The sequence below is a fragment of the Neoarius graeffei genome, chromosome 2 (genome assembly GCF_027579695.1).
Source record: "Neoarius graeffei isolate fNeoGra1 chromosome 2, fNeoGra1.pri, whole genome shotgun sequence".
In the NCBI taxonomy this organism is placed as follows: Eukaryota; Metazoa; Chordata; class Actinopteri; order Siluriformes; family Ariidae; genus Neoarius; species Neoarius graeffei.
In genome coordinates, this window is record NC_083570.1 from 44,198,979 (window position 1) to 44,226,704 (window position 27,726).

At 43.1% G+C, this 27,726-nt stretch overlaps 1 protein-coding gene across 2 annotated transcripts in view; it reads right to left on the reverse strand.

Moving 5' to 3' along the window:
* Window positions 1-20,327: 20,327 nt before the first annotated feature.
* apaf1 (apoptotic peptidase activating factor 1) overlaps window positions 20,328-27,726 on the reverse strand; it is a 143,445-nt gene continuing 136,046 nt past the window's right edge. For both annotated transcript variants that reach the window (XM_060914288.1, XM_060914289.1), the window contains exon 27: window positions 20,328-21,788. In XM_060914288.1, coding sequence (XP_060770271.1) covers window positions 21,642-21,788 — 147 coding nt within the window. In that variant the 3' untranslated portion in view covers window positions 20,328-21,641. The remainder of the gene's footprint in view (window positions 21,789-27,726) is intronic.

The window sequence follows — 27,726 nt, forward strand, 5'->3', positions numbered from 1 at the left end:
GGTGGCTCTAAATTGAGCGTAGGTGTGAATGTGAGTGTGAATGGTTGTCTGTGTCTATGTGTCAGCCCTGTGATGACCTGGCGACTTGTCCAGGGTGTACCCTGCCTTTCGCCCGTAGTCAGCTGGGATAGGCTCCAGCTTGCCTGCGACCTTGTAGAACAGGATAAAGCGGCTAGAGATAATGAGATGAGATGAGACATTACACTATAGAATGGAGGTGGACTGTGAAGTAGAAAATACAAGTTTTGGTTGCCAAAAATTTTGAACTGTACAAACCTTACTGCAGTGTCCAGCTTCATGGCTCCAAAGGAAGTCGGTTACTCTAAGGGGCAACATCGGACTTCTGATGTCATCTAAAACCTGATTGGCTGAAATTAATTTATGCAAATACAAACTGTCCCCCGTCCCAAGTTTCCCCGCACTCCCCTACACAACTTTTTTTTTTTTTTTTTTTGCTACTGAGCTTGGATAACATACGGTATCTGATCTGTCATCACCTCAGTGAAGGGAATTGGACTTGGTGGGTCAACACTCTGCCAGCTCCCCTCCATTTGTGCAGGGTACTGGGCACTAGTTCATGCCTCACGGATGAGACTACGGGGTCAGCCAGCACACAGCAGTGCCAGCTGCTCATCCAGTCATTCATACAGCACAGCCAACAGTCAGCCAGGTGATAAAGGTAGAACCTGCAAAAGACATTTCATGGATTTAATGCCAACATTTGACACCATCTGTTGTCATACGCTCTTATAATATCTGTGAGGGAAAATTCATTTGGTCTTTCACAGGCACTTGATTTCATACATATAACAGGACTGGATTGATTGTCATAATTATAAATTAAATTATGAGTTATGATTAAATTATACTTGTGCAAATGTTGGGAATAGCCATGCTTTAGCCGTTATAAAAAATAAAAAAGGAAGCTCTCTTTCTGGGAAAAGTTGCAGCTTAATTGCTAAAGCCAGTCCACAAGGCACTGAGTCAACCTCAAAAACAGCAATGTGAATGCTACAAGAAACACATCCGCCATTAGACACAGGCCTAGCATAGAATCGGCAGTGAGTCACGTTATATTTCCACTAAATACTCTAACTGGATACAGTTTTCAAGTAAATCTTAGTTCAACATGGTAGAAACACAATATGTGAAGCAGGTTTTTGAAGCAATGCTAACGCTATTGGAGTGTACATGGAACTTATCAGTCATTAAAAGCAATAGTGAACTCTTTTATTCTGTTCAGCCATTCTTAGATCCATTATATCTTTGTAATATGTGTCCAAATGTGTATTAATAAGTGTTAGCTAGCTACAACCGCTAAGTCACCCTAGGCTGACACTTGGACGACTTTTGGCCACGATTTTGTCGTGGCAAGTCGTGCCATTTTGGGGCACGAACTGGGAGGCTCCCGCACTGTTCACGACTAGTTCACGCATAGTTCACGACGAGTTCACGAATGCGTGCCCGTCCACATTCATGAACTGGCACGACGAGTTCACGCATAGTTTGCGCATAGTTTACGCACTTCCCGCATTGGCACGACAAGTTTGCGCAATTCGGACGGTGTCGTGCCGACTTGGGCACGCCTGTGTCATGCACAACCTCATCCTCATCAGATACCCACACGCAATTTCAGAAGTGGACCGCGAAGATCCGGACACACATGATCTGATCCCTGGTGGATGGAGGACTGACCGACACCTGCAGGGGCTGCTGCCTCTAACCGGCCATCATACCCAGAAGGATGCAAAGGATCAGCGAGACTACCTGTCACATTACTACATGTCCCCTGCTGGTGCTGTCCCTTGGCAAGAAAGAATGGTAGTAGCTTCATGAGCTGCATCCACAGTTGTTCCATTTTTGAAATAAAAGAAACGAAACTCCCCCTCCCCAAAAAAAGTCATGAAGGAATAGAAAATAAAAGACATTAAAGAAAAAAGCAAGAAAAAAAAATTGCGAATGGCGAGAAGTGTCCGGGAAGCCCTATATATACCCCCGCACCGACGCGAGCGCCACTGTCGCGCAGTAGTCGTGAACTGCTCGTGAACTCGTCGTGAACTGCTCGTGCCATGCGCAAACTGTTCGTGAAGTCCGTAAACTAGTTGTGAACTGCTCGTGCCATCAATGCGTGACCGTGTCAGTGGGAAGGCACGGCCATGCTGCGACACGCACCAATTCGTGAACATGTCGTGAACTACTCGTGAACTTGACGTGAGCTGTTCGTGAACTATTCGTGGCAGTTCGTGACAGTCGTGGCATGGCGCGCACTTCCACGCACTGGCACGCATCCTCCCGCATCGTCCCGACGAGTTCACGACGAGATCACGAACAGTTTGCGCATAGTTCATGACCCGGTCGAGAAATTTTGTCGTGACCAAAATTTTGAACATTTCAAAATTCTCGTCCTGACATGGCACGCAGTCACGACGGGTTTACGCACACTTCACGCCAGTTTACGACTAGTTTGCGCACTGGCACGACTCGAGTCGTGCCAATGCGTGCCACGGAATCGTGCAAGTGTCAGCGTACCCTTAGCCAACAACACTGAATGCTGGCTAGCTCAATCTTAGCCAAAAGTAGCACCTACTTCACACACTGTTATTTTACCATCTAGCCTTCCATCCTCTTATCCACCAGCATCACGAGGGAAGCCGGAGCCAATCCCAGTTGACTTCAGGCTAAAGGCGGGATTTACCCTGGACAGGTCACCAGTCTATCACTGAACTAACCACCATTCACACCTATGCTTGACCTAATGCACATGTCTTTGGACTATAGGAGGACACCAGAGCACCTGGAGGAACCCCATGCAGGCAAAGGAGAACATGCAAACTCCACCCGGAAAGGACACGAGGTTCAAACCCAGAACCTTCTTGCTGTGAAGCAACAGTGCTAACCACTGCACCACCCTGATTTTACCATACTAAACTAATATTTACCTGAAAACTGTATCCAGTAACAGAGGAAATTACAACATGATTCACTGTCGATTCCATGTTAGGCCTGTGGATAATGGTGGCCATGTTTCTTGTAGCATTCACATTGCTGTTTCTGAGGTTGATTCCCATAGTGTCTTGTTGCTAGCTCCCCCCCCCGGCTGTTTTTTAAATTTTTTTGTAATAATTTATCCTCTTTTTTCCCTTTAGCTGTTTTATAAGGCATATGGATTAAAGCTAGACGGCCTTTCGATTTCATAAAATTGGTGAAACAGTTCCCTCTGAAATTTGGTCATTGTGATTTATATGTTTATTTCTGCAATATCTAAAAAAAAAAGGCCATTCTGTGGCTGGGAAGTTATTTAATTTGAGGGGATTCCTGAGCAAATAATGTGCATGAAATCACTTGCTTCACGCAGTCAAGCAGACAGAGGAAGTCCATGTGCGCATGCGCAGGTTTACCTGCTTCTTCTTCTTTTCATTCTTCTTTTGGGTTTTACGGCAGCTGGCATCCAGTGTTGCATTACTGCCATCTACAGGTTTACCTTTGACCGTGCACTGACAGTTCCATCATTCTGTCACTAAACGAACAGCTGATCACACCGAGGTGCTCGCTGAGCGCCGATATTTATTAGTTTGGTCCTGCGTTTCCTTTCCTTCGCAACATAATGTCTTTTCTTCTCACTTTCCGTTACTATAGTCGGTCTTTCACGGTTCATTCACATCTTCAATTTTTCTCTCCTGTTTCAAATTTGTATCCCACAATGCCTCGTGTGAACGGGGAAAGCCCACCACATGATGCATGATGTAGTATCTTGTATTGGGTCATGGTGAAGCAGGAAAAAATAGCAGAGAATTTAGGGCCACGTGGCCGTAAATTCATTAATTGTTCTATTTAAAAAAAAAAAAACTAATAAAATTGGAAATTTGTGATTCGAATTCAGTAGCTTTTGGTCCACTAAACAAAAATAATTGGGTGTCGGGGAAAATTATTTTTATGACCTAAATCTGAAAGGCAGTCTAGCTTTAAGTTTTTAAATCAGCAACTACAGCATAACCTGCTGATAGATAGCCACTAGTATTCAAGGATATCTCAAACCCACACCATTTAATATGACTATATTGGCATTTATTAAACTACAATTAAATTATATTGCTAAAAGCATGTGCACCCCTGAACATCATATCCATATGTGGTTCTTTCCCAAACCATTACCACAAAGTTTTAATCACACAGTCATATAGAATGTCTTTGTGTGCTCTAACATTGAATGTCTTTATGTGCTCCATGAAGACATGGTGTGTTAAGGTTGGAGTGGAAGAACTTGACTGTCCTGCACAGAGCCCTGACCTCAATCCCACTGAACACCTTTGGGATGAACTGGAACACTGACTGCACCCCAGACCTCCTCACCAACATCAGTACCTGACCTTACTAATGCTGAGCTGAATGAACACAAATCCCCACAGCCAAGCTCCAAAATATAGTGGAAAGCTTGTTATAGCAGCAAAGGCATCAACAACTCCATATTAATGCCCATGGTTTTGGAATGGGGAAGTCATGGTGGTGTAGCGGTTAGCACTGTTGCCTCACAGCAAGAAGGTTCTGGGTTTGAGCCCAGTGGCTGACGGGGACCTTTCCTGTATGGAGTTTGCATGTTCTCCCCGTGTCCGCGTGGGTTTCCTCCGGGTGCTCCGGTTTCCCCCACAGTCCAAAGACATGCAGGTTCGGCTAATTGGTGGCTCTAAATTGACCGTAGGTGTGAATGTGAGTGTGAATGGTTCTTTGTCTCTATGTGTCAGCCCTGCGATGACCTGGCAACTTGTCCAGGGTGTACCCCGCCTCTCACCCATAGTCAGCTGGGATAGGCTCCAGCTTGCCTGCAACCCTGTACAAGATAAGTGGCTACAGATAATGGATGGTTTGGAAGGGTATATTGAATTGAGTATAAAAATGTCTAATGGAGGACAAATATCTTTCACGGACAGTAGTCGCTCCACATGATCTTTGGTCGCACCAAATTATATATATTTTTTCTTTTTAGTTTACTTCAATTATCAGGCACAGAATTGAACACTGAAGCAAAACAAACCAAAAGATCCCACCAATGTGCATTATAAAGTGCATAAAGAAAATACAGATATAATTTACAAATATAATTTAATTTTGGGCGGCACGGTGGTGTAGTGGTTAGCGCTGTCGCCTCACAGCAAGAAGGTCCGGGTTCGAGCCCCGTGGCCGGTGAGGGCCTTTCTGTGTGGAGTTTGCATGTTCTCCCCGTGTCTGCGTGGGTTTCCTCCGGGTGCTCCGGTTTCCCCCACAGTCCAAAGACATGCAGGTTAGGTTAACTGGTGACTCTAAATCAGGGGTCACCAAACTACGGCCCGTGGGCCAGATCCGGCCCACCACTCCCCTTTGACCGGCCCCCCAGCCCCTCTGCACCCCATCACTTGAACCGGCCCTATGAGGCAATCCCCAAAAGTGGTCATGGCCTATTTTTTTAAATTGCTTTTTGGCAAATAATAACATGTCTGCATCTTGTATTTTGTTGATTTTATCAATTAAAATTGATATTTAGTTATAAAATGAACTATTCATATTTTCCGAATTTTCGTCATATGCTTGCGATCAAGCAGTGGCAGGCAGCGCACGCACAGAGAACTGTCAGTGTTCAGGACAGCAAAATGGCTAGCGGTCAGCGAAAAGCTGACAGAGAGTGCAGAGTTTTTAAAGAACAGTGGACCACCGATTATTTTTTCGTTCAGTGTAAGGACCGTGCAGTTTATCTTGTATGTAAAGAAAGTGTGCCGGTTTTCAAAGAATATAATCTGCGTCGTCACTATGAAACCCGCCACAAAGAGTATGCTAGTTTGCGAGGGCAAACGAGAAGACCGGATTCGGAGGATGAAATGCGGACTGGCTGCACAACAGAATGTATTCCTTCGCCAAACCCAGATCAACCAGGCTGCTGTCCGAGCTAGCTATAAGGTAGCTCACCTACTAGCTACTCATGGAAAGCCGTTTACTGATGGGGACTTTGTTAAAGTACGCATGCTTGCTGTGGCCGAGGAGGCGTGTCCCAACAAGAAGGATGCGCTCAACGCGGCGAGTCTCTCCGCACCTACTATGACCAGGCGAACCGAAGATTTGGGGGACAACGTGTATGACCAGCTGAATGAGAGAGCGTCAGAATTTGAGTTTTTTGCTTTGGCTATGGATGAGAACAATGACGTGCAGGACACAGCACAACTGCTGTGATCTATTGATCTATTGCTCATATTATAATTTCACTGTTTTTTAAAATGTATTTATTTTATAGGCCTATTCATTTGACCTTTATTAAGTGCTGCATACAATTATTATTTATATTATTAATAATATCAACAGGGCTACCTACAATTTATAATTTTCCACTCACCTTTGCCAGTGTCAATCACCTCAAATAGGCAGATGTTTCTTACCTTGACAGCTTTGATGTTATTTTTATTAGAAAATAAATAAATGGAATATCTGTGGTATTTCAAATTAAAACAAAGTGTGAAGACTCGATTACTACTTTTGCAAACCACTAGTAAAGATAAACAAATATGTGCCAGGAATCAAGTGTTGATATAGTAGTATGGATATAGTAGTGGGGATGGCCGTGCCAGGCTAAGTAATCTCTACTACACAATGAGGCCTGCTGGTGGTCATATTTGTCTGGGTCATACAATTCTATGTGATATAGCTGACCTGACCCCGGCCCCCATCAGTCAGGAACGACAATGTGGCCCCCAGAGAAAAAAGTTTGGTGACCCCTGCTCTAAATTGACCGTAGGTGTGAATGTGAGTGTGAATGGTTGTCTGTGTCTGTGTGTCAGCCCTGTGATGACCTGGCGACTTGTCCAGGGTGTACCCCGCCTTTCGCCCGTAGTCAGCTGGGATAGGCTCCAGCTTGCCTGCGACCCTGTAGAACAGGATAAAGCGGCTACAGATAATGACATGAATAATTTAATTTTCATTGGTTTCTTGAGGGCATACCACATGACAGCCATATACTGCAACAATAAAGCTCTACATAAAAAGGTAAACTTTTTTTTAAAATTCAAAATCTTATTAACCTTCTCGATGTTTCCAAGGATTTTTGTTGCTGTATGATCTCACGTTTTGAAAACTGAATTGTCTCATCTCATCTCATCTCATTATCTCTAGCCGCTTTATCCTGTTCTACAGGGTCGCAGGCAAGCTGGAGCCTATCCCAGCTGACTATGGGCGAAAGGCGGGGTACACCCTGGACAAGTCGCCAGGTCATCACAGGGCTGACACATAGACACAGACAACCATTCACACTCACATTCACACCTACGCTCAATTTAGAGTCACCAGTTAACCTAACCTGCATGTCTTTGGACTGTGGGGGAAACCGGAGCACCCGGAGGAAACCCATGCGGACACGGGGAGAACATGCAAACTCCACACAGAAAGGCCCTCGCCGGCTCCGGGGCTCGAACCCAGGACCTTCTTGCTGTGAGGCGACAGCGCTAACCACTACACCACCGTGCCGCCCAAAACTGAATTGTTTTCAGTGTAAAAGTTTCAAAATGGTCTTTTCTTAATGGTCACACCATATCTCATCTCATTATCTCTAGCTGCTTTATCCTGTTCTACAGGGTCGCAGGCAAGCTGGAGCCTATCCCAGCTGACTACGGGCGAAAGGCGGGGTACACCCTGGACAAGTCGCCAGGTCATCACAGGGCCGACACACAGACACAGACAACCATTCACACTCACATTCACACCTACGGTCAATTTAGAGTCACCAGTTAACCTAACCTGCATGTCTTTGGACTGTGGGGGAAACCAGAGCACCCGGAGGAAACCCACACAGACAGAACATGCAAACTCCGCATAGAAAGGCCCTCGTCGGTCACAGGGCTTGAACCCGGACCTTCTTGCTGTGGGGCAACAGCGCTAACCACTACACCACCGTGCCACCCTGGTCACACCATATGATAATTTATAAAATATACAACTTTAGACAATGTTCCTTGGTATATAATGAAAGAGGTATAAACGTGTATGCTTTGTACGTTTGGTCAGTCATGCAAAAAACAAATACGGCAAAATTTAAAAAAAAAAAAAAAAAGGACTTCCAGCAATTTCAAACAAGTTTTCAGAATTGCACGAACACTCAAGCAGTGACACCACATGATATTTTAATTCTTTGAATAAAGAGACAGAAATGGACAGGATCTACCTCACGTCATCAACCCATTTATACAGAATGCAGAATGGCTGTTCAAGTGAGCTGATATTATTTATCTGGATATACAATAGAACAGGATATACAAAAAGAAGAGGCGTCAGTGATGTGCTGCTAATGACGGACTGGACTCCATCCGGCTCAGACTGCTGAAAAGACCTCCTAAACCTCCCACCCAAACACATAAAAAATGACTCTTCTTTCTAGCTTGGTGTAAATTATCCAGGTGCACCTGTTTCTATCAATGAACTGTTTTAATTCTTGTTTTTTGAGCCACTGTGTGAAGTGAAGGAGCCCAAAAGCTGACTGGAGGCTACAGCATCTGCTCTTTTTCTCTTTCTGTACCTCTATCACACACACACACACACACACACACACACACACACACACACCCCATGCCACAAATGGCTCAGTGCCATCTGACCTGACAAGAGTGAGCAATAAAGGGAACCCCAGCAGTGTGACCAGCTGACAGGATCCATTCTCTGGCCAAAGAACAGTGAGAGAGCATGGAAGGAGAGGTTATGCCTGTGCACAAGATGCACTGCTGACAGCAAGACTCCTCCTGGAGTAGCAGGAAGATAGCAAAGACATGGTAAAATTACACCATGGAAGGCGTATAAACCTAGTCCATTTTGTAATCAGGCTGTCAAGGTTTTCTATGAAGATTCAATTCGTCCTGATCATTTTGAAGATCGGCAGAAAGAAAAACAATGCAATTGGATTTACATCATCATGTGAGGCTAAACTAACCGAAGGCTAGCTGCCCTGTCAGACAATGTACCAGACTGTGTGACCTACATGATCGCTCTTGCTAATCGAATTCGTTCAGACTGCTATGTGTGGTACCAGCTCCTGCTAAGAACGCTAAGATTAACTGCAGCTGCAACAGTAGTTCCCTTGGGCCTGTCATTAAGGGACTTTCAGAAGTGGGACACCAGGCTGCACCCAAATCCCACAGACAGAGACACAGATGTTCATATCTCAGCAAGATTGCTGGAAACATGGAGACATTTTGTCTTCACATAAAAGAGGTCTGTCTGGGAAAGGTGTTCTATCAATCAGAGTGAGATGCCTTGTTATGACCAGTACTCAGCAATACAGTGTCTTGCAAAAGTATTCATCCCCCTTCATGTTTATCCTGTTTTGTCGCATTACAAGCTGGAATTAAAATGGATTTTTGGGGGTTAGCACCATTTGATTTACACAACATGCCTACAACTTTAAAGGTGCAAATTGTTGTTTTATTGTGACACAAGCAATAATTAAGATGAAAAAACAGAAATCTGGAGTGCGTATAGGTATTCACCCCCCAAAGTCAATACTTTGTAGAGCCACCTTTTGCTGCAATTACAGCTTCAAGTCTCTTGGAGTATGTCTCTATTAGCTTAGCACATCTAGCCACTAGGATTTTTGCCCATTCCTCAAGGCAAAACTGCTCCAACTCCTTCAAGTTAGATGGGTTGTGTTGGTGTACAGCAATCTTCAAGTTATGCCACAGATTCTCAACTGGATTGAGGTCTGGGCTTTGACTAGGCCATTCCAAGACATTTAAATGTTTCCCTTTAAACCACTCCAGTGTAGCTTTAGCAGTATGTTTAGGGTCATTGTCCTGCTGGAACGTGAACCTTCATCCCAGTCTCAAACCTCTGGCCGACTCAAACAGGTTTTCCTCCAGAATTCCCCTGTGTTTAGTGCCATCCATCTTTCCTTCAGTCCTGACCAGCTTCCTGTCCCTGCAGATGAAAAATATCCCCACAGCATGATGCTGCCACCACCATGCTTCACTGTAGGAATGGTGTTCTCAGGGTGATGGGAAGTGTTGGGTTTACACCACACATGGCATTTCCTATGATGGCCAAAAAGATCAATTTTAGTCTCGTCTGACCAGAGAATCTTCTTCCATGTGTTTGGGGAGTCTGCCACATGCTGTTGGGCAAACTCCAAACGTGTTTTCTTAAGCAGTGGCTTTTTTCTGGCCACTCTTCCATCAAGCCCCACTCTGTGGCTGTACTCGAGTTGAGAGGGGATTGGGGGGGATGCCATCCCCCCTGGAATAAAAAATGGTCAAAATCATCCCCCCTCTAAAACGGGCATTCCCCCTACCTTCTCTTGAGCAAGTTTATCAATAAATGTGGACATTACTTCTATTTAACATTGGAATTAGAAATGCCATTCCACGTAGCTTTGCTGAAACTGAGCATACAATAAGCTACCGCGAGAGAGGGCACGCGCAAGCGAAGCGTTTGAGGAGGTGACATTCAGTTGGGGTTCCGTTATTTTTTATTTCATTCGGCGTCAGTGACAGCAGCAGATTGCAGCATCATGGCCAAGCGGAGTGGACAGCAAGACCTAAGCAAGTTCGGATTTAAGATCGCAAGAAAAAACATTTCAGGAGGTACCGTAAGTCGAGAGTTACGAATATCAGTCACACTTTCTGTGAGCCCACTATCATGCTGTAAAGTTACTGATATGTAGCCTAATTTGTGGGCGGCGGATAACAACACAGCTATCATAATGAATGTTAGTTTGGAGTCTAGCCAGCTATCGATAGCTTACTCAGGTTCATGTTAGCTTTGATTTCTTGTATAAGGCCATTAATTTAATCAGCCTGAACATTCCTTTGTTATTCTTCAGGCAACAAAAAGTGTTATTCAAGACAGGAAGGCTAAAATAAACGACACTAGCGGTTTTGAAGGCTTCATTGCCTCATTAGAGAGCCGGTCACAACATGTAAGGCAGAGCAGGATTGGTGTAGGACTCGACAAAGTGTCTGCTAAAATGAAGCTTTCTTTTTCTTCGTCATAGGCTCTTCTGTCTCCTCAATGGGCCTTTTCCCCTTTCCAAAGAAACTTTCCAAAGATGCCTGCTTTTAACTCATTTTGCTAGCTTGTATCCAGTATGTATCAAAGTGCTGGTATGTATCGAAGCAAAGTATTAAAGTATCCAAGGCAGCTCCTTGGTAACCGTCAACGTTAAGGTGTCACGTGACCTAGATAACAGCGGGAATCAACGTTACAACGTTATAAGAATAAACACAACAATAATAAAAAGGAAAAAACAAAAAAATGCATAATGCCTCAAACATCTTTTAGGAAGTTTAGTCTGATTTACAATTTACTGTTGCTTGTTTTAGCTTATTGGTTACCTACCTACCTCTGTATTTAACTCAATGTTCCCAATGTTCAGCTTTGAGTAAAAATTCTATTGACTTGATATGAAAAGATTCAGTTGTTCATTTACATTGCCTGCTGAGGTTTTAATAAATTATTTACCAAACGATTTAAAAGGAGCCTACCATGACTATGAAGTTACACTTCAAATTTGTCATCTGCATTTCACCCTAATGGAGAATGTGGTAGGTATGTCAGCCAGGAGACTGACTAAATATGACACATGACATCCACACTGTGCATGTTTTACAGTAAAATACCAGTGTATTATGTTTTTTACAACAATAAAAAGGGTACACAGTGTGTACTACACACTTTATCAGCACAAAATACTGTATGTCCGGTAAATGAACAAGGTCCACAGACCTACATTGTGTGCAAACCCTCCTAAAAGCAAACTAGTTTCCCACTGACGGACCGACCAATGGGTCGACACACGACTAAAAATTTCACCATCCCCCCTGGTTTGATTTTACAACTCGACCACTGCTCTGTGGAGTGTATAGCTTAAAGTGTTCCTATAGACAGATACTCCCATCTCCACTGTGGATCTTTGCAGCTCCTTCAGTGTTGTCTTTGGTGTCTTTGTTGCATCTCTGATTAATGCCCTCCTTGCCCGGTCTGAGAGTTTTGGTGGGTGGCCTTCTCTTGTCAGGTTTGTAGTGGTGCCATGTTCTTTCCATTTTGCTATAATGGATTTAATGGCGCTCCCTGGGATATTCAAAGTTTGGGATATTTTTTATAACCCAACCCTGATCTATACTTCTCCACAACTTTGTCTCTGACCTGTTTGGAGGCTCCTTGGTTTTCATGTTGCTTGCTTAGTAGTGTTGCAGAGTCAGGGTCCTTCCAGAACAGGTTGATTTATCCAGACATCGTGTGACAGATCATGTGACACTTTGATTGCATACAGGTGAATCGTAATTGACTAATTATGAAGCGAATTGGTTGGGCCAGCTCTTATTTAGGGGTTTCATATGAAAGGGGGTGAATACCTATGCACACTCCAGATTTCTGTTTTTTCATCTTAATTATTGTTTGTGTCACAATAATAAAAAAAAAAACAATTTGCACCTTTAAAGTGGTAGGCATGTTGTGTAAATGAAATGATGCTAACCCTCCAAAAATCCATTTCAATTTCAGCTTGTAATGCGACAAAACAGGACAAACACCAAGGGGGATGAATACTTTTGCAAGACACTGTACATAGTATGCTATGGACCAGACAGCAGTACATATCAGTGGACAACATGGCACTACTTACTCCCACTGTGTGGCTTTGAAGCCTAAATGTAGTCAAGTCTTAATGGAATTTGTGCAGTAGGTGAAAATTAGAACCTAGAGTCTGATTCATAGATACGGTCAGTCAGTCTCTTGCCTGTCCATATTGGTCGTGGACACTCCCATTCCTCATGCTGGGTGTGCACGGTGACAGGGACGAGTGTAACAATGTAAGATGATGATATTGGGAGAAGCCAATATCAGGTCATGAGGGGAATTATATGTAAAACATCTCGCTAAATTGCAGAGTTTAGAGCTTTGAGCCATGAGTGACTGAGTTGGCTGACATTAGCTAATCCAACAGGTGAATTAATGTCAGCAACTAAAGTAATGTACTGACTGAAAATATACATGTCTGCTCTTTTATGCTCCACTCATTCTGGTAGTGAAGTTTGTTTAAAAAGGAGTGACTGGCTAACCTCGCTACAGAAATGAACAAAATATTCATCTAATTTCTTTCAATATGACATGACTAGGGCAATTTTAACATTCAAACAGAATTAATATTATGACGTCCAGCTAGGGCAGCACAGTGGTGTAGTGGTCAGTGCTGTCGCCTCACAGCAAGAAGGTCCGGGTTCGAGCCCCGTGGCCGGCGAGGGCCTTTCTGTGTGGAGTTTGCATGTTCTCCCCGTGTCCGCGTGGGTTTCCTCCGGGTGCTCCGGTTTCCCCCACAGTCCAAAGACATGCAGGTTAGGTTAACTGGTGACTCTAAATTGACCGTAGGTGTGAATGTGAGTGTGAATGGTTGTCTGTGTCTATGTGTCAGCCCTGTGATGACCTGGTGACTTGTCCAGGGTGTACCCCGCCTTTCGCCCGTAGTCAGCTGGGATAGGCTCCAGCTTGCCTGCGACCCTGTAGAACAGGATAAAGTGGCTAGAGATGATGAGATGAGATTAGACGTCTAGCTAGCAAGCTTTTTCATATTTCCTTCAAGGTGTTTAATTTTGCTAATGTTATCTCACAGCTAGCTTGCTAGTTCACAAGGTAGTTTAGGCATCAAAATGAACCACGTAACACCATGACACGCCACTTTACAAGGAACATCACCTCCTCACGGGCCTTATTTAGAAGCATGGCCCTCCAGGAAATCTGCACTGCTGTTACCTGGATATCATAGTGAAATTTCTCAAGGTTCAGCAGTTTAGCAGCAGTGATCTCCAAACACCTTACTCATCAGTGCTCAGCATGGTATATGTTATTCTAGTGATATTCTGGCAGTTAGGAAGGGTGAACTTTAACACGAATTATGCGTGTAAATATCGTTCTGTGAACACTGGATAACCACCAGGGTTTTCTGACATACGGAAGCAGCAACATTTGGAGGAAACTCCAGGAGAAGGTTACAGGGAAACGATGGATCTTGTGCCAGCCTGCATTCTGCCAGCCATTCTACAATAACAGCACTCATTACGGTCAGGCACCTTTAATCTCATTACACACATTAATCATCAAGTTGATGCAAGATGCAGGACAGCACAGACAGTAAATATAACTAATATAATAAATATATTATATGGAGGGCGGCACGGTGGTGGAGTGGTTAGCGCTGTTGCCTCACAGCAAGAAGGTCCTGGGTTCGAGCCCCGGGGCCGGCGAGGGCCTTTCTGTGTGGAGTTTGCATGTTCTCCCCATGTCCGCGTGGGTTTCCTCCGGGTGCTCCGGTTTCCCCCACAGTCCAAAGACATGCAGGTTAGGTTAACTGGTGACTCTAAATTGACCGTAGGTGTGAATGTGAGTGTGAATGGTTGTCTGTGTCTATGTGTCAGCCCTGTGATGACCTGGCGACTTGTCCAGGGTGTACCCCGCCTTTCGCCCGTAGTCAGCTGGGATAGGCTCCAGCTTGCCTGCGACCCTGTAGAAGGATAAAGCGGCTAGAGATAATGAGATGAGATGAGATATTATATGGATACGAATGTTTTACTGGGAAATACACCACTCATTTTTTTCATATGAACTACATCCAGGACATGGAGAACCAAAACCATGACATGAATCTCTATATGTCACTCACGAGGAAATGGATTAATTGTTTTGATAAACGTGGGTACTTTTTGTTTGTGAATCTGTCAAGATTATAAAAAGAAAATCAGACGCTGGCTTGAAGATATGAAGTTTATCTTCTCGTGCTGAAAAACTCGTATTTTTCATATGAAATACATCACAGATCTGAGTAGCATATTTGAACAATATTGGCTGGCGTTGAGTGGTATATCAAATATATTCCATTCAGCTAGCTGAATGGAATATATCTGATAGACCAGTGTTTCTCAACCACTGGGCTGCAGCCCATTAGTGGGCCATGAAGCGCCATCTAGTGGGCCGCAAAAACTTTTCAAGTTTGAAGCCAAATACTAAATAGTTCAGGATGTCGTAGTGTCCCAAATCCGGTAGCTGGTTTGTTGTATACTTTTCAAGTGGAATAAATACATTTGTGGGTAAATTAAGAAGAAGAAGCCTTTATTTTGTCACATTTAACCTGCATGCACACAGAGAGGGGGGGGGGGGGGGGGGGGGGCTAAATAAATAAATACATTTGTGGGTAAAGTATATGGATCTGTGATGCCTGCTGAAAGAGAAGAGCAGAGAGGACTGAGAATCAAACAGTTGTGGCGTCCAGTTGCAGCATCCTAGCAACCTTCTCAAAGACGCGTACAAAAAGCCCAGAAACTCCTATTTACCTGGGCAGAAATGATACAGGATTTATCTTCTTGTGTCCTGATCCCCAGATCTTTAACCCAGCCACATATAAAAAGTTGTTCTCCTCCATGCTCTTCCAGGTTTTCATCTGTGTGTCCGTGTAGAACGATGTCTGCAGCACCAGGTAGTTTGAGATGTTGGGGAACTCAACGGATGGATAATTTTCCAACTCATAATGAATGAATGAATGAATGAATGAATGAATAACTTTATTTAAACACGATAAGTTGATCAGCAGAGCTGGTGGGGTCGTGCATATACAGATACAAATAATTACAAATACAGAAGACTAAAAATATACACAATCTTTAAAAAAACCTTAAATCTGTTGATTATCTGTTAATTATCTTCACAGTAAGTTAATAGTATGCATAACTTTGTATTTAGCTACAGTTTAATCTTTGTATTTAGCTACAGTTACAGTAGGATCAAAATTTATTCTACGAATGTCAAATTTAGCAAGTAAAATGTCCTTTCATAGGAAAAAAAATCCTTTTTGTTAGTGTATAAGGATCTAATCCCATTGAGTAGTTTCTACCGGTATATCCACTTCTTTTGAGTGAACGTCTTGGTTTTAATAACTTGCTTGTTTGCTGAACACAAACACAGCAATAAGTTCTTGTGTTAATGAACCGGACTCCACTTTTGGCTCATTAATCCCTTTTGAGTGAGAATGCCCTGCATGCAGGGCTTTATGTTGGCTTCTTGTACATCTGTACGGTTTTAAATACAATACCTACAATTAAAAACAGTTTGTTTTTCTCATCTCATCTCATTATCTCTAGCCGCTTTATCCTGTTCTACAGGGTCGCAGGCAAGCTGGAGCCTATCCCAGCTGACTACGGGCGAAAGGCGGGGTACACCCTGTACAAGTCGCCAGGTCATCACAGGGCTGACACATAGACACAGACAACCATTCACACTCACACCTACGGTCAATTTAGAGTCACCAGTTAACCTAACCTGCATGTCTTTGGACTGTGGGGGGAAACCGGAGCACCCGGAGGAAACCCACGCGGACACGGGGAGAACATGCAAACTCCACACAGAAAGGCCCTCGCCGGCCACGGGGCTTGAACCCGGACCTTCTTGCTGTGAGGCGACAGCGCTAACCACTACACCACCGTGCCGCCATAGATTATTAGATTCTAATAGAATAGATGAGTCAAAATAATTGGGGATCTTTTTTAATGGGCCCCGACTCGTTACAAGTATGAATAGGTGGGCCTTAAAGTAGAAAAGGTTGAGAACCCCTGTGATAAACCATGAAAAAAGTCAGCTATTATCCATCCATCCATTATCTGTAGCCGCGTATCCTGTTCTACAGGGTCGCAGGCAAGCTGGAGCCTATCCCAGCTGACTACGGGCGAAAGGCGGGGTACACCCTGGACAAGTCGCCAGGTCATCACAGAGCCGACACATAGACACAGACAACCATTCACACTCACATTCACACCTACGGTCAATTTAGAGTCACCAGTTAACCTAACCTGCATGTCTTTGGACTGTGGGGGAAACCGGAGCACCCGGAGGAAACCCATGCGGACACGGGGAGAACATGCAAACTCCACACACAAAGGCCCTCGCCGGCCACGGGGCTTGAACCCGGACCTTCTTGTTGTGAGGCAACAGCGCTAACCACTACACCACCATGCCGCCCTGATTCTGATATACATTACATCACTCTCAAGAGCTATTCAATTAGGAATCGTTCATTCTTGCTTTACATTTCTGATTGCTGGGTTTTTAATTTGTCTATGGGATGTTGTTCTCCAAAACCTATTACCTGTGACTTATTGACATGATAAATGCCTCGCCATTGGTCACTGAAGCAGAGATTAGTCAAGATTCAGAAATTTACTGAATTCTTTTGGTGACTAATGAACCATCTTCCACAAGGCTAGGCAGATATATTGTTAGTTAGCGAACTAGTTGACAACTGTGAGTACTAGCCATAGCCATGTTTATTGTTTACATTCATTATGATGTTTTATTCCCCGCCTCTTGCCCATAGTCAGCTGGGATAGACTCTAGCTTGCCTGCGACTCTGTAGAACAGGATAAGCGACTACAGATAATGGATGGATGGATGATGTTTTCTTACATGTGAATGGGAGACGAGGTAGTTGGATATGACAATAACGCACTACTGCACTCCTCCCCCAACACTCATGGATTCATTCTCCCGCAGTAGTCAGGCAGTGCGCGTTCATGTGTTTTGGAGAAGTGGCTTTGAAAGGAAGCCTGGAGAGAGAGGGGGTGGGATTTTTCATTAAACTCTTTCAAAAGCTACCCATAATCTCATGATAAGACCAAAGTAAGAGTCCAGTTACAGTCAGCATACTGTATATTTCATGGTTGTATGAGTGTTGAAGGCTCATACATTTTACATGGAGAGTTGAGCACAGTGCTCTCATATCTGCCAACTTTAATCAGCAGCTGCCAACAGTACGACTCCACAACAGGCACAGCATGACCACTCAGCAATACTAGTCCTTAGAGAGCTCATTTTGCTCAAAGAATATCAAAAATATCTAACGTTCTGACATTCTAACGTCTAGTACAGCACAAGTTTGCTTTGCTTAACTTGGTGGAAAGTGGAAACTCAGGACACTGACGCACTGAGATGTTCAGAGCTTAGAGAAGGAAGTGTCAGGAGGCCTGAGGTTGAGGACCTGAGTGAAGGTGTGTAGCTTTGAAGCAGGATAACGTTGTGCATAGCCCTTTGAAACCTAATCACCATAGTGATATCAGAACCTGTTACATATTGTCTCATGAGGCCAAGCTAATATGAATATACGGTGTGTTAGAATAACTTTCTCACAGCTGCTTATAAACCCATTTAAGGAAAAGTATAAAAAAAAAAAAAAAATGATGTTACGCTCTAGGGCAATTCTCGAGTGACATTTCCATTCATGTTGGGTAACAAAATGGCTCACAGGAGAAATGAGCTTTGGATCAGTAGTCGGGTTTCTATTGCAGTTTTGTGCAAAACGGAAGCGAGATTTCAAAAATTTCGAAGGAAAACCCACAATTGTGAATGGTTTGCATTTCCTTTGAAAGATGATGCACAATTAAAGCCGGGTTTTCTCCTATTATCTCTTTTCAGAAAAGCAGAGTCTCCATTTGCTCATATCATATGACTCAAACGTGAAAAACATTATTGCAATTTTGCAAAATATTGCTTTATCGAATTGTCTGAAAAATCACCTCATACAAGCGTACAAACTTATTTGCGGTATTGTTTCCAAATTCATACATTTACACAAGCAGGTTAATGGAAACATGGCTAATGAATCCTTTGCAGAGGTGGACAAAGTACCCAACTTCATTACTTAAGTCAAAGTACAGATCCCACTGGTCAAATTTTTACTTAAGTTAAAGTACTGAAACACTCGCTTTTAAAACTACTTAAGTATTAAAAGTACATTTTGTGTTAATGCATTGTTGTATTCTTGCCACAATGCTTACAAAACCTAATGCCGTTACCAAAGACAGAAATGTGAATTCACAAAATGAACGCATGCCGTGCCATCATGGTGGTTTAACGTTAAGCTAGCTAGTCAGTGACGATTTCTACATTCTGTTTATTTGGCAAGATTATGCTAAAACATATTTCTGAAAGCACTTCAGATAAGTTAACGTTATTCATGTTAGCGTAACTCCGTTTTTACATGCTAACTAACAGTGTCCGAGTTAACTAGCTATGTGTTAACGTTAGCCGTGGACAAGGCTGCGGCAACTTGGCGGGGAAATCCAGAGAAAGTCATTTGACTAACCAGACTGCATAGCTGTTGCAACGTTATCGCTCGCTCTAAAAGCACAGACAACTTCATTGCAAACTTTCTCTTGGAATAAAGTGTTTATATCCCTCAATATGCTTCTGAAGGTCGGACAGCGAGTTTTTGTAGGCCGTGATGTGGTTTGTTTTTTGGCAAACAAAGCAAACATTTAAAACTAAACAGATCTTTAATCCTTTCAGAAAACTGAAACATGGGTTCTAGTTATGGCCATGAGTGCATGCATTCTCCAGAAGAACCGCCTCCTTCCATTCTGCCATCAACTGATCGTGTTAAATAACGCTGCTGAGAAATCAGTGAACTTGATTTTACACAGTCTATGGACGTGATGTGACCCTAGTGATTACTGATGGGCTGTCTCAGTGTCACCTGCGAAAAAACCATCACGTTTTAGAAAAGAAAAAAGCATCCACTTTCAAAGCTGCTTCATAGTAATGAGTAACAAGGGCCTTGATAGAAATGTAGTGGAGTGAAAAGTACGATATTTGTCTTTCAAATGTAGTGAAGTTAAACTCATGAGTTCATCTCATCTCATTATCTCTAGCCGCTTTATCCTGTTCTACAGGGTCGCAGGCAAGCTGGAGCCTATCCCAGCTGACTACGGGCGAAAGGCGGGGTACACCCTGGACAAGTCGCCAGGTCATCACAGGGCTGACACATAGACACAGACAACCATTCATACTCACATTCACACCTACGGTCAATTTAGAGTCACCAGTTAACCTAACCTGCATGTCTTTGGACTGTGGGGGAAACCGGAGCACCCGGAGGAAACCCACGCGGACACGGGGAGAACATGCAAACTCCACACAGAAAGGCCCTCGCCGGCCACTGGGCTCGAACCCGGACCTTCTTGCTGTGAGGCGACAGCGCTAACCACTACACCACTGTGCCGCCCAAGTCAAAAGTTTCCAAAAAAAAAAAAAACCTCAAGTAAATGTACTTCATTACTGTCCACCTCTGGTCCTTTGCATAAGTTGTCATTTCACCTCTTGAAGACAAATCGTTAAAATCTCATGTTATTCATTTACAAGTTTCAGGACACATAGCAATTTATCATAGTTATGGACGTGACATCAGACAGAAACTTTTGTGGCAGATCGCATTTTTATTTTTTTATTTTTTTAATTTAAAAAAAAATCAGCACAGAAAACATTGTAGAATATGAAAAGAAAAAAACAAACAAAAAACCCCACTTGAATATACACAAAAAACAGAGATCAACCAAAGATGTTAAATCCAGTGAAATATAGACAAGTGTTTTTTTTTTTTAATTAAAGCACCATAATTTTGTTTTTTAATTTTATCACAGTAAGGTTAACATTTGTGTTGAATTGCCTTTTACATTCTCTGCAGATGTTTATCTGATGAAACATGTACAGCTTTATTAGAAAAACATGACTGCTTGGACAAATATAAAGGCTATTTCTTGTACTGAAAAATGAATTCCTGTATTTTTAGGCAGAAACGGTTGAACCTGTACACACCTATGAATGATTACAAAAGTCTCAAAATCCAAGTTTTATAGAAAAGTGCTGTAACGTGCACTGTGTCTACGATGCAAAACACCTGAGTAAATTCAAAAGTTCATACCATGACGATCAATGCAGAGGTTCTAGCTGGGTGAGAAAACCTCGACGGACAAACTATTTCCATAAGAACAGAGTAATTACGTACCGACAATTATTATTAGCCTTTTTGTTAAATATTAAGATGGAAATATTAAACCCACACACAATTATTATCCAGCTCTTGTTGCTGATGTACTTTGTTTTGTCAAACGTTGTATTGTGTCCATTTTTATAACCTTAAAATGTGGTCTTTGGTATATCAGGCCTCTCAGAAACTGCCCTTCTCTCATCTTCACTCAAGTGACTGTAATAGCAGGCTACTTTTTTGTTTTCTTTGCAGTTTTTAGGGCACTGACTCATACGTTCACATACAATTTCATCACTGGCTTAAAACACGAGCTTTATTTTTAGCTTCGGCATCCGATCAGCTGTGACCGTAGACACTTTAGAGGATATACAGAGCTGGAATATTGACCGTGCAAAGCCACCTTCTCAGCTGTTTTCACTGAAGTCTGAAGCACAATGTAATTGCTTCCATTCCATTTTGCAGTTCTCGAATAAAATCCAAAATCATTCATTTTACCTTAATTTATTCCCAGCACATCAAATCTAAGAGACATTGCTTTCCATACTGGTATATTTTTGAGCTTTTAAGGCTTTAGATCAAACGCTCAGGCACAACGGTGCAGTGCTTCCTTCTCCCTCCGATGTGGTGTCATTGAGAACATATTTTAAATTAGAACAGAAAGACCAAGATTGTCCTAGAAAAGCAGTGATTTGCTTCCGCAAGGCAACGGAACGTGCATACGGCAGGTCGTTTTCTCAAGTTACAGCTGCGTTCACAGAACCTTCTAAAGAAGTTGCAGTCAGGCAAGAAATAAAAACACAGGAAATGATTTACGAGACTGGATTCTAGATGGTCCAGCCGAAAGCTGTCCTCATTCCACCTGCTTCAGGATGTACAGGATGCCGATGTTGTCGATGGTGACGAATGTTCTGAAGTCGGACGAGACGCAGATGCGCTTCAGGTTGTTTCCTGTGGTGTAGAAGGTCTGCAGGGCTTCTCCTCTGTCCACACTCCACCACTGCTCAAGGGAAAGAGGAACAAACAAACCGTTAATCAAACTGTAGAGGACAGGACGAGACACTGTGAGATGCATACTGACATTTCTGTCCAAAGGGAGACAGAATAGGATTCAAACACGACGCTGTTAAAGGAGTGGACACTGAGCCACGTGTTGTAGCGCCACCAGAAACAAGTGCAAATTTTTGGGAATTGTAAGCCTTTATTCGTCACATGTACATTAGAGCACAATGAAATTCTCGCTGCATTTAACCCATCTGAAGCAGTGAACACACACACACACACACACACACCCCAGTGGGCAGGTGTACTGCAGAGCCCAGGGAGCAGATGGAGGTTAAGTGCCTTGTTCAAGGGCACTTCAGCCATAGATGTAGAGGGAAATGAACCGGGAACCTGCACATGATCCAGGGAATTGAACCAGTGACCTTCTGGTCCTCTAACCTTTAGGCAATGGCTACCCCTGCTTTAAATTAGCTGTAATAATGTGTTCACATCGTAGCCGTGCAAAGCATTTTTCTTCCCTCCAAAAACATGATTCCAGCTGAATAATTAACACTTATTCCACGAAATCAAATTGTATATAAGCCATGTATGATGAGATTGAGTGGAATAACAGTTTTATTCCATCCACATTCACTGGATTTTGAGAAACAGAGTATTTTTCGCAAATTTGATAAATTAAAAAAAAAAAAACTTTATACAAAAACGGCCAACAAAATAATTTCCGCTTAGGCGGACTTCTTAAAAACCTATCGATGGCAGCACAAATTGACTTTAGTGTTGGGGTTTTTTTTTGTAGAAAGTGCTGTCTTGCTGTCGTGCCGAGGTATAGAATAGCTTTAGACATTTATTCAATTCTTCCTTGGACATTTCAGTTCTCATCTCATCTCATTATCTCTAGCCGCTTTATCCTGTTCTACAGGGTCACAGGCGAGCTGGAGCCTATCCCAGCTGACTACGGGCGAAAGGCAGGGTACACCCTGGACAAGTCGCCAGGTCATCACAGGGCTGACACATAGACACAGACAACCATTCACACTCACATTCACACCTACGCTCAATTTAGAGTCACCAGTTAACCTAACCTGCATGTCTTTGGACTGTGGGGGAAACCGGAGCACCCGGAGGAAACCCATGCGGACACGGGGAGAACATGCAAACTCCACACAGAAAGGCCCTCGCCAGCCACGGGGCTCGAACCCAGACCTTCTTGCTGTGAGGCGATAGCGCTAACCACTACACCACCGTGCCGCCCGCTCTAATAATCATTATTCTTAAAAAAAAGGATACATTCTTCCTATCAAATACTTTTCATTCCATATTTTGTTGCTTTTTTTTATTTGTATTTTTTGGGGTTTTGTTTGAGTAGTTTTTATTCCGTCCTCAGTTGGTTCAGTAACACGTTCCGCCATTTTGTTCTTCTCTATTCATGGTATAGGAGCTGATATCCTAGTAGTAGAGTAGCCAATCAGAGCGCACGATTGCTCATATCCAACGAATGTGGATAGAATAATGACTCATCCACCCCACAAAACCTGGTCCAAGTGGTTAATTTTAAGGATTGTACACTACCGTTCAAAAAATTTGGGGTCACACAGACAATTTTGTGTTTTCCATGAAAAGTCACACTTTTATTTACCACCATAAGTTGTAAAATGAATAGAAAATATAGTCGAGACATTTTTCTGGCCATTTTGAGCATTTAATCGACCCCACAAATGTGATGCTCCAGAAACTCAATCTGCTCAAAGGAAGGTCAGTTTTATAGCTTCTCTAAAGAGCTCAACTGTTTTCAGCTGTGCTAACATGATTGTACAAGGGTTTTCTAATCCTCCATTAGCCTTCTGAGGCAATGAGCAAACACATTGTACCATTAGAACACTGGAGTGAGAGTTGCTGGAAATGGGCCTCTATACACCTATGGAGATATTGCACCAAAAACCACACATTTGCAGCTAGAATAGTCATTTACCACATTAGCAATGTATAGAGTGGATTTCTGATTAGTTTAAAGTGATCTTCATTGAAAAGAACAGTGCTTTTCTTTCAAAAATAAGGACATTTCAAAGTGACCCCAAACTTTTGGACGGTAGTGTACCGTATAACGTACATAAATATATTGGTTTAAAACATGTACGAACATTGAGTGGGAAATATAATGCAACACTTGACCATCGCACCCATGTGCTTTGATGAACATTCCAGATTCCAGTACAGATTTAGTCACTTTTCTGCAAAGGCTTTCCACTAGATTTTGGGGTGTGGCTGTTGGGATGTGTTCATTCAGCTACAAGAGCATTAGTGAGATCAGGTACTGATGTTGGATTAGTAGGCCTGGGGTGCAGTTGGTGTTCCAGTTCATCCCAGAGGTGTTCAGTGGGGTTGAGGTCAGGACTCTGAAGTGTTCTTCTACTCCAAACTTGGCACAGCTTCCTGAAGTGCACTTTGTGCATAGGAGCACTGCAATAGAAACTAATGCTACAGCATGTAAAGATCTCCTATAGAATTGCGTGCTCCCAATAGTCTTGCGAAGGCCCCCAAGTGACGGTCAGGTGTCCACAAATTTTTGGCCATTCTCAGCTGCTGCTTTTAATTCAAAGAATATATACAAAAACCTGCCTTACAATTCCTAATATTGCAATCTAGAAGGCAAATCAAACAGCCCAATATAATTAAGGTAGAAGTGCCCAGGCCACAGAACAAGGACAACTTGAATTATTCACCATGAGAAATGCATCACCCTTCACTCCTCATCCCGTCTCTCGGAGTACGTGTGTAATGGAGGAGAGGCTGGGCGTTGTTTCGTCTCCCACCTTTTCTCCGAACTGAGACAGCAGTGCAAGTCTGCGTGTCCCAAAATGCACTCAGACATCATTAAGAGCTTTGCACAATCATCCACCCCAATGATGTACTCCTCTAGGAAAAAGCAGACTGACCTTGCTCAAGTGTGTGTGCCCATCAATCAAGCCATCCAATCAGTGTAATGTAGCACATCATCTTAACAGTGTGACTCAATGGTAAAGGTGAGAAAAAGCCATTAGGATTCAGAATGTCTCGGGGATGCGCAAAACTGAAATCTGTATGCATGCGATTCGTTGTTTGTCTTTGTAACACCTTAACAAAAATGGACATTTTAGAAAAGGTAGAGTGAGAGACTGCCTCTATTACACCGGAGCTTCTGGCAAATCCTCATTGTGCAACAGAGCGAACGAGTGTGAAAAACAAGAGAAAATAGAGACGGCGTGTCCACAAAGTGAAACTGAAGGACATTGTGTATTACTGAGCTTAGGAGGCGGGAAAAAAAAATCCCAAATGTGGTGAAGGGAAGAAAACTAGAGATGTTTCTTACATCAGATAAGTGACAGAGAAAAGACATCAGGATTCTCATATACAGTGTCTTGCAAAAGTATTCACCCCCCTTGGTATTTGTTCCATTACAAGCTGGAATTAAAATGGATTTTTTGAGGGTTAGCACTATTTGATTTACACAGCATGCCGGCCACTTTAAAGGTGCACATTATTATTACTATTATGACACAAACAATAAGATGAAAAAAACAGAAATCTGGAGTGTGCATACAGTAGGTATTCACCCCCTTTCGTATGAAACCCCTAAATAAAAGCTGGTCCAACGAATTCACTTCATAAGTCACATAATTAGTTGATTAAGATCCACCTGTGTGCAATCAAAGTGTCACATGATCTGTCACATGATGTCTGTATGAATCAACCTGTTCTGGAAGGACCCTGACTCTGCAACACTACTAAGCAAGCAACATGAAAACCAAGGAGCCTCCAAACAGGTCAGAGACAAAGTTGTGGAGAAGTATAGATCAGGGTTGGGTTATAAAAAATATCCCAAACTTTGAATATCCCAGGGAGCACCATTAAATCCATTATAGCAAAATGGAAAGAATATGGCACCACTACAAACCTGACAAGAGAAGGCCGCACACCAAAACTCACAGACCGGGCAAGGAGGGCATTCATCAGAGATACAACAAAGACACCAAAGACAACACTGAAGGAGCTGCAAAGATCCACAGCGGAGATGGGAGTATCTGTCTATAGGACCACTAAGTTGTACACCCCACAGTGCAGGGCTTTATGGAAGAGTGGCCAGAAAAAAAAAAAAAAAGTCACTGCTTAAGAAAACACGTTTGGAGTTTGCCCAACAGCATGTGGCAGACTCCCCAAACACATGGAAGATTCTCTGGTCAAATGAGACTAAAATTAATATTTTTGGCCATCATGGGAAATACCATATGTGGCGCAAACCCAACACCTGAGAACACCATTCCTACAGTGAAGCATGGTGGTGGCAGCATCATGCTGTGGGGATGTTTTTCATCTGCAGGGACAGGAAAGCTGGTCAGGACTGAAGGAAAGATGGATGGCACTAAATACAGAGCAATTCTGGAGGAAAACCTGTTTGAGTCGGCCAGAGGTTTGAGACTGGGATGAAGGTTCATGTTCCAGCAGGACAATGACCCTAAACATACTGCGAAAGCTACACTGGAGTGGTTTAAAGGGAAACATTTAAATGTCTTGGAATGGCCTAATCCAGTGATTTTCAACCTATGGGCCGTCATATGAGGCATTGCAAGGGGGCCGTCAAATCATTTTCTAAAAATCTTAATATAATATTTGTGTGTGCCTGAGTGTCCAAAAATAATAAAAAAGCGCTACCATCTCCTGAATTATATTTATGGCTTTCAAAGTAAAAGGATGAACGTTGCAACCCCTTATTGGCTGTTGACTCGTTACAATCCGCGGCAAAGTCAGTGTAAACAGTGGTAGTTGTCATGGTGAGGATACAAAGTTAAGCTAGTTTAGGCGCCAAAAAGGTGCATCAAAATGGATAGGTGGTTAGCAACAGCGAGAACTAAAAGAAAAGAGATTCCAGAGGCTGAGTCTACAAGTGATCATCACCCTGCCAAACAGAAAAGAAAATGCCTAAGAAAATACAGTGATGAGTACTTGGGTCTTGGATTTTATTGGACTGGCTCAGAGGCTGAACAACTACCGCTGTGTCTGGTATGCTCCGAAACACTTTCGAATGAAGCCTTGAAGCCCTGTAAACTGCGCCGTCACCTCCAGACAAAGCATGGGGAGTACGCGAACAAGCCACTACAGTTCTTTAAGAACAAGCTCAAAGAATACCAGAGCAAGAGAAAAATAATGGAAGGTACTGCCAGGGGCAGTGACAATGCAAAGGCTGTGGAAGCGTCATATCTGGTCTCCGAGCTCATCGCTAAGACGGGAAAACCACACACTGATGGAGAGAACTTGATTCTTCCAGCTACTAAAAAGATAGTTGAGGTGATGTTGGGAGAGAAAGCAGTGCAGCCGATCAAACTCCTTTCACTGTCGGATAACACTGTCAAGCGCAGAATTGATGACATGGCAGACAGACAATGTGCTACATCAGCTGATAGAGAACATAAAAGGGAGCCGTTTTTATGCCATCCAACTGGACGAATCAACTGACATTGCCAACGTATCAAATCTGCTTGCCTACATCCGATACGAAAAGAATGGCGAAATAAAGGAAGACCTTTTGTTTTGTAGACCTCTGCCAACCTGTTCAACTGCTGAGGCAATTTTTGACATTTTGAATGCTTTCGTAGTTTCCAATGGTATTGAATGGTCCAAATGTGTTGGGGTGAGCACTGATGGAGCGCGTGCAATGCTGGGCCAGCACAGCGGAGTTGTCAGTCATGTAAAAGCGGTGGCCCCTCAAGCGAGCTCTGTCCACTGCAGTATACACCGCGAAGCACTGGCTGCAAAGAAAATGCCCCTGAATCTGAAGACTATTTTAGACCAGGCAGTCAAAGCCGTTAACTTCATCAAAAGCCGTCCACTGCAAGCACGTTTATTTTCCGTGCTGTGTGGAGAGATGGGCAGTGATCAGCAGCTGTTGTTACACACAGAAG